General features: G+C 42.2%; 1 protein-coding gene across 1 annotated transcript; it reads right to left on the minus strand.

Moving 5' to 3' along the window:
- Window positions 1-7,123: 7,123 nt before the first annotated feature.
- On the minus strand, window positions 7,124-7,701 carry srxn1 (sulfiredoxin 1 homolog; the record flags this gene model as incomplete). Its single annotated transcript, XM_084086365.1, has 2 exons — window positions 7,441-7,701; window positions 7,124-7,333 (listed from the first exon to the last, which is right to left on the minus strand). Exons 1-2 carry the CDS (start codon window positions 7,663-7,665, stop codon window positions 7,124-7,126), a joined length of 435 nt encoding a protein of 144 aa, XP_083942491.1. The 5' UTR covers window positions 7,666-7,701.
- Window positions 7,702-8,433: the final 732 nt, after the last annotated feature.

Genomic DNA, 8,433 nt, shown 5'->3' on the forward strand with positions numbered 1-8,433 from the left:
ATTTTAACAGATTATCCCCATTCTCTTCAATTGTAAGTGTCTCGCTGTAACCCAGATGTTTGTATTAAAAATATGCCACAAATGCTGTTGATTGAGCTCAACTTGTTTTAATCTCTTAATAATATTCCTTTGATAAGCTGCTGTAGAGAAATACACAATTGAATTTATAACAAATGTGAATTTCAGCTGTATGACTAAGGGTCAGTGTCTGATGACTCATATTGTGGCCACATGTGATGGAGGTGTGTGTGTGTGTGTGTGAGAGTGAGAGAGAGAGAGAGAGAGGGGGGGGGGAGGAAAAAAACGTGTTTTCAGGACAGCTAATTCTTCCCAGCATTTGCAAGTCTAATGTAAGTCATCCAGAGGGGATGAGAAGTCCATTATTCATTTGCATGTAACTCTACAAATATGCTGAAATGGTTTGGTAATTTTCCCTGTGTGAGAGTGCAAGTATATGTCATCACATAACCCTCCTGGACTGCAGCGTCAGCAGGGGATTCGTACAGCGTGCAGATCCACAGTGTGAAATCAGACGCTATTCAGGGAAATGTTGACTGACCCCTGCAGGTAAGGGTCAATGGTAGGATCCTGCCAAAAGCTGTACAGGAAAAGGAAGTCTATTCATGTCCTATTGCTCCATAACTCTTGGACTCTGACATACAAAACAAGACCATACAGCAGGAGCACCAACACACACTTAATGGACTTTAAATTAAGTTTTTAAGTCATTTTAAGACAAAGTGACATGTGAAGGCCAGTATGGTAACCTATACTCAGAATCTGTCCTCTGCATTTAACCCTGCAACCTTCGTGTTACCAGTCTGACTCTCTTACCATTAGCCTATGAGAGAATGAAGGAAGTCTATGTCAATGTCCTGTTTTACTATTATATTTTATCATACATAATTTGTTTGTAAATTATTCCTGCGTAAATTGTTGCATTCAATTCAACAAGAAATTTACGTAAGATGACGTTTATGAACGAATCATTCTGCACGTCTTTTATAAATAAAATTCTGTATGTGAAAGATTAACAGGACAAAAAAATAAAACAATTTCACATATTTTCTATATTTTCTTATTGTGAACGATTCAACCATGCATGTGTTTCATAAAAAAAAAAAAAAAAAAGGCCATGTCGTTTTTAATCGCGACAGCCCCTCCTTGGCCCATTCCTCTGAGGAAGGACCTGCTTTCTCTGAGACGGGGCACTCTATGGCATCTGCGTCCAGACCTCTGGAAACTCCATGTCTGGTCCTTGGATGGGACGTGGAGGTTCTAGGTGACCTACCTCAGGCGGTGGTAGACACCATCACTTCTGTTAGAGCCCCCTCAACGAGGCGCCTCTATGCACTGAAGTGGAACCTGTTCGTTGAATGGTGTTCTTCCCACCGGGAAGACCCCCGAGGATGTCCGATCAGAGTCATGCTTTCTTTCCTGCAAGATGGGCTGGAGCGAAGGCTGTCTCCCTCCACCCTCAAAGTGCATGTTGCCGTGTTTGGGAAAGCATGACCTGATCGTCAGGTTCCTGAGAGGAGCGAGGAGACTGAATCACGCCTCGCTCGTCCGCTCCTTGCGGTTATACGTGGACAGAACGCAAAGCTTCAGGACCTCAGATCAGCTCTTCGTCTGTTACGGAGGCCAGCAAAAGGGAAAGGCTGTCTCCAAGCAGAGGTTAGCCCACTGGATAGTGGTATCAGACCCAAGACATGCCTTGTTCAGGTTGCGAGCACACTCAACTAGAAGTGTTGCTTCCTCCTGGGCGCTGGCTTAAGGCGACCGCTGACAGATATATGTGGAGCTGCGGGCTGGGCGACACCTAACACATTCGCTAAATTCTATAACCTCCATGTAGAGTCGGCATCTTCCCGTATACTTGCCCCCAGTGGCCAGTAGCTCAAAGGACCCGTTCTTAGTGACGGCTTGCAACGCCACTCCCGCCCCACTGGGCCAGATACGTGCGTCTATTTGCTCCAGTGGTGTTCCCCAGAAATGGCTAACCCTGTGAGTTCCTCCGTCACCCCTGCGGCAGTCAGACGTTGCGGAGCATCTGACGCCAGGACTACACTCGTATGCATTGTGGAACCTGTGCTAGGCTGGGTGTCCATATGTAGCGGTCCCTGCAGCAACCCCATATGTGTATTCCTCCACGATCAGCTACGGACGAGCCCATGTCTTTCCCTCGACAGAGCCCGCTCTGTCTGTGTTCTTCCCCCCTATAACTAAGCAAGAACCACCCCAGAGACTGCCATATGTTGTACTATCCTGCTTGGCTAGTCCATATGTGTAACCGTCACAGTGCCGCCCTCCGGGGTAGGATGTGGCTCCCGCAGCGTTCCCTTTCCCAAGGGCACGCTTTCCCAGCGCTATCCAATAAGTCACACTGAGTGGGTCTTGCGGAACAGCAGTGACTGACCTTCTCTGCTTAGAGCTCCTACTTCTGCCCAGACACTGCGGTCAGGCTAGGAGGCTCAAGCAGAGCGCTGGAAGGGCCAGTAGCGGTGGCGTTTTGGTAGATATCCCCATTCGTCAGAAACACTAGGGGAACGTCTCGGTTACGTATGGTAACCCTCGTTCCCCGAGGAGGGAACGGAGACGTACGTCCCCTCAGCACAGTTGCTGAGCTTCCGCTGTAACAAGTCCGGCTCCTCAGCGAAAAAAACAAGGATGCGATGCACCTGCCACTCATTATATGCTCGCACCGCAATGCACAGCAGCTGGTGAAATTATCACATGCCTTTGTGCATTGGCTCGTTTAGTTACACTTGAAGTAGATAGGTTCACGAACAAGATCCCCATTCGTCAGAATCACTTCTGACGTACGTCTCCGTTCCCTCCTCGGGGAACGAGGGTTACCATACATAACTGAGACGTTCTCCTCTATTACAAGTCAGTAAGGAGAATTACATTATCAGCAAAATATATATAATGGTAATGTGCATAAATATAAAGTTCTACAAAATATCATTCAGAATCTCACACTCACGATCTTACGCTCAAGAACAAGAGGAGGGAAGATCGGCTTCCAGGTCAAAGCCTGTGTCTTGTGCCCTTTTGATCCTCAGACAGAATGGATTTGTCTGAGAGAGATGATTTCTCACGCCTGTCAAAAGCAGAGCAGTGGAATTACATCGGTACAATGACAGGTGACTGAGGTTGAAATATTCATGAGACTTTCAAACTTAAGTATATTCACAATGATGTTACAAATTATGTAAGTGAAACCTTACCTTAAGTACCTGGAACCATTTCTTCTCCCACCATCTGTCATTGTTCATCTTTCTCCTCCTAGTTAGGATGAAAAATCTTTGGGAAGTAAAAGACAATCTTACAGCTTCCTTTATTTCCCCAAAAAGCAGCAGGTGTAGCCCACGCTTCCCAAATTGGGTGTGTGTCGTCTCTCTTTCTTTGTGTCTCCTCAATCAGGGGTTATGCGTGTCAGGGCACTTCTAAGGATACATTTTTTCCAGACCGTGAGGAAGCCACAGGAAGTCTTCTCACACGCGACCATTCTTTTGCCAGAAATTTACAGTCAGTCAGGTTTGTTCCGCCGAGGCCCGGGGCCCCCTCTTCACTTCCTGAGGGGCCCCAAAGGGAGGCCAAGATCAGGGCCGGGACCCCAGGGACTCGTATATCGCCAATGGATAAACTCTGTTATCTACCAGCAGAGATCTACAGGGTAGTAATCGCCAATCACAGGCTTGTACCTTCCTCCACGATCAAAGGATGCGACTGTAAATACATGATTCCTGCAATCAGCAGCTGTTGATCTTCAGCTGAACACTGTTGCTATAAAGATCCCAAGGTAACACAATATCTCTCAAAGGGATAGTTCACCCAAAAATTAAATGCTATTATGTATTGACCCTCACGTCATTCTGAACCTATATGACATTATTTATTTTTTACTTCAGAACACAAAATAAGATATTTTTAAGATATTTTGTGTATAGAGTACTGCAGGGATGATGTATTTTTGTAAGCCAAAACCAAGAAACGAGTTAGCATTCTTGCGATTCTGGTTCCATTATCCTGAAGTCATAGGTTTTTGGTTTAATGCCAGAAATAAGGTCTGTGGTAAACACAAGGTCAAGATATTTTCACAGTTTAGTCATAAAATACATCATTAAAACCCTCTTGTGTTTTTTTAAAAGCTTTTACTTGTCTTGGAAAAGGTGGTTGCTAACAAGCGGCTAAATGGGACTACAGAGGCTGACATTAAACATCATCAGCTAAACAGGAAAACTCATCTACTCACTATTCCGCTTTTACAACCTTGTTGTATTTGTAATCGTGCTCTTGCAAGCTATTATACCTCAAATTTACATAATAAGTGTTTTTTAAATAAAGACTGAAAGAGTTGTCGGAAGCTTAGTGATGTGACGTAGAAGTCTACGTTTAGCTTTTTACCAATGGCGATTGTATTTAGGCTTCAATATTCATAAAAGTTGTGTTCATTTGGGAAGATCATCATGATGAACAAAACTTGTAAGAATCATAAACTTTTGTTTATGAGCTTATTTTCTGCAATAATCCAAAAGCCAATGGAAAATTCCTATTGGATTTTGCTGAGGGAACCAGGGTGATGCTAACTTCCAGGTTAGCCTACAGAAATATAGTCATCACTGCAGCACTCTATGCCAATGTTGTTTTGGACCCCATTGACTATCATTGTATGGACCAAATGTTTTTTCCAATATGGGTAGGTAAGGCAATTTTGGAGCGGCTAGCAATAGCAAGCTAGCTTTGAAGCATTAGATCCCACCCTCCCTTCAGAGCGTTCTCAAAGCCACGCCTCCTCCAAAACACATGAACGCATACAGCGGGAGCAGATTCAGCAAAGTGTCATGAGAGACGGCATTAAATGACCTCATGTCTCAAAGCACATAACATTACAATAGTAATGAACATAAACAACAGAGCTCTTACATGTACCACGTGACCTGACTGTTGAAGATTAATTTTGGTGTTGATAGTGTCGACACAGAAACACATTAATCCGAATCTGAGCAGCTCCGGTTAGAACTCATGAGGACATGGCATGAAAGCAGCATAAGCTCGTTGTTTTGGTTCAAGAGGAACTGTAAAAGGCAGCTGCTGTTTGTCTGCGGTGCTCAGTCACTGTTTCTACAACTCTGCATAGCCTTACGGGACGTGTGCGCAGAAATACATATGTTGACAGGCATCATATCAGATTTTTGGTCCTGAGACTTCCACAGACGATATATGTGTACATTTAATATTTAATATTATATTAATATTTATATTATATTAATATTTAGAGCACTTCTATCATTGATTTCTGTTAGGATGTGAAGAGAGTTTCAACCAGAATAACAAAAAGTGTTTATGAAAAAAATTGCCTACCCCTTTAAGGAGATTTACATATGCAAAACTTTGAAGCTGCTGACATTTGCAAAACTTTTTTATTATGAAGCCATTCCATACAAACTGTTGCAACATTCAGAAATACACAATAAAATTTGTCATTTTTATTATATTATTGACTGAGCCACCTGCAATTTTTGCGGCCAGAGATTCTAGGGTTCAAAAGCTTCAGTCATTGTTGTTGTAGAGTCTGAGAGGCCTTTCGCTATGGATATTAGGCCAAGGTCAAGGGTCAAAAGGAAATGAAATGCCATTACAAGGAAAAAAATCTGAGGTGCCCGTCCTCTGATCTCCTCCAGACAACAGCTGAAAGTAGAAATAATTGAGACCAGTTTTATGTCAGATTAGCGGTTTCACTATTTATCCTCTACACCAGTCTGACTGTGAGCTTCAATCCATCTATATATAGCAGTGTAATAAAACTGAGCATTCATTCTTTTCCTTCATTCCAGCCTGCAGAGGAGAAGAACGCTGGCCAGTTCTCATGACACATGACCCCCAACATGTCCTGCCGTTATAGATGAGCTTCAGAGAGCGTCCTAAAATTCTCATGCCCCTCCACTGGCATATACAAAAATCAATTGTAATTTTTAAAAATGCTGTGAAGAAATTTAGTGCATCTAAAAATACACTAAGTAGGCTACATAGTTTGCTGTGGTTTTATTAAAATGTGCTGAAATTCTTATGACTCTGACTGTGCCAGACAATCATCTGACATCTTAGTCCACCCATGAGACTCAATCTCAAAGCTTTTGGTCCAGAGCACAGACATAACCAAGTCCAATGGTCACCAGACAGACACATGCCTGTGGTCATCTTGCGGATGGTCATGGTGTGGTTTGGCATAGGAATGTGAATGTAACAAAATGAAAACAATCATCAAAGGTCAGATAAGCCTGAGCATCGAATGGAAGCATACAATACAAATCTGCATTTTATTTTAACCAATTAAATGCATTAATGCAAACAGAACATTTTTCGCTTTTTTTTTTTTTTAATAAGATCTGTAGCTAATTTAATAAAGTTAAATAGCCTTTAGGTTGTTCTACAAACTGATTTTGTGACTGAATAGCTCTATAGGGGACATAACATTGGACAAAATCTCATACTCTGCTCAAAGTTTTCCCCAAGAGAACTGGAGGGGGGCCGAAAAGTAAAATAAAATAAAAATAATAGTTTTAAAATACTTACTAAAAAAGATGAAATATTTTATTTGTTTACCTTTATATAATATTAACCAATAACAGAACCAAACACGAATGTGTTGTTAAATAACTGGTCAAAAAAAGTTTGGGAAGCCTAGCTCTAATCCATCAGTGTTATAATGCTGCCATCTGCTGGTCAGGCTAAGAACTGACAGATGAATGGAGACTTGTTTAGTCATCATGACCTGAATCACACAGTGACCAAGCAAAAGGATGTTGGGCAAAAGGAATATAAATATGCATATGACATTTGTTTTGGATGATGCAAAACTCATAGCTCATTCATAAGAATGAAACACCTTAAGAGATATAACTGACACATCTTGAAACTTAAGCTGCAGGAACATCAGTGCCATTTTCATCAGAATCCACATTTCAGAGTTATAGAAAACACAATCATCCAGGATAAATGTGCCTGAACATCATCCAGATGGCTGTCAGTGAAGGTTTGCCAACCTCAGTGCTTGTCTCTTATGCGTGTCGTATGTCCACTGATCTATATAGATCTATCTAGATCAGTGCCGTATCACTCACAGTAGATTCGGCGTGGATGCTCCCAGGTAGGTGCGCAGGTCTGAGATGTTAGATTTTATGATCTTGGCTGGTATGGATTTCATCTTTAATCTCTGATAGGCAGCAAATCGATGACAGCCTCCAAAAGAATAGTAATAATTGCCCCCCTTTTCTCCAGTGATCCAAAGCACGTCTATGGGAGGCACATCGGAGATATCTGAGCCCTCCTGGAAAATCATCGCATCACAACATTTTCTACGGCGACCTTATATAATGTCACAAACTGATTAAGCACATTTAAACGTTAAATGTAGTCAGTACTAATTATTCTAACCTTTATGCTGGTCATGAGGCTTTGGACCTTCTGCTCGTCTAAAACAGGCGGAATGGGTCGTATGATTACGTCCATTGGGATGTTATGGACGTCTTGGATGTTGTCTGAATGGATCGAGCGGTTTTCGCTGCGTAAACTGCCCATTTTTCGACTGAAAATCGTGAATGGATTCACGCTTGAGGTACCGACGTGCTTCCGGAAAACACCGCTCAGAGTTTGAAACATCACCAGAAAAAGTTTTACCAGACGTCAGGGAAGTACTGTGTCTGCGCATGCGCGAGTAATATTTCCTTCTGGTCCTAATCTTTTCCCCTTCCTGTCTGTTTTATCAGCAGAACAAAATAATAGTCAGAGTATTATAATTAAAAGGTTTTCTTTAAATCTTGTATCTATATCTATTAGTCATTAAAAATTATATAAATCATATTAATTACGGATATTGATAATATGTATAAAATATACATATATAAATAGGCTAGGCCTATATATTAAATTAATTATTATTAATAAAATAATAATAAAAGTTGTATTTTACTAAGTAAGTGTGATCAGGGGCGGGTCTACGTGGCCCGGCACCGCCCCCCCCTGAAATTCGATTGGCCACCCCAGGTGCCCCCCCTATAAGATGTCTTGTGATTGGTTCATTTTACGGCCAATCAGTTTATAGACTCTACTGAAGTTCGCGATTCAAAGAAGTGCAGCGCCAGTGAAGCCACGTTGGCCAATCAGAAGCCTGAATCAGAAGCAAAAACCCCGGTTTTACTATCTCCACGACAACACTGCAACCGGCGTTTCTGAAAATCCTCACCCTGGCACTGGCAGGGGTTTTCAAAAATGTTCGGTTTCAGTGACCTGATACCGCGTTTCCGTGTGGACGAACGGCCGAACCGCGTAAAAAAAAGTCACGGTTATAAAAATACCCGTGTCCGTGTTGACAAGGCCTTACTTTATCAATCTAGTGTGGGAAGTCAAGACACCAAACAAAGAGCTGCC

This window comes from Abramis brama (genome assembly GCF_963993115.1).
Source record: "Abramis brama genome assembly, chromosome: 16".
Lineage (NCBI taxonomy): Eukaryota > Metazoa > Chordata > Actinopteri > Cypriniformes > Leuciscidae > Abramis > Abramis brama.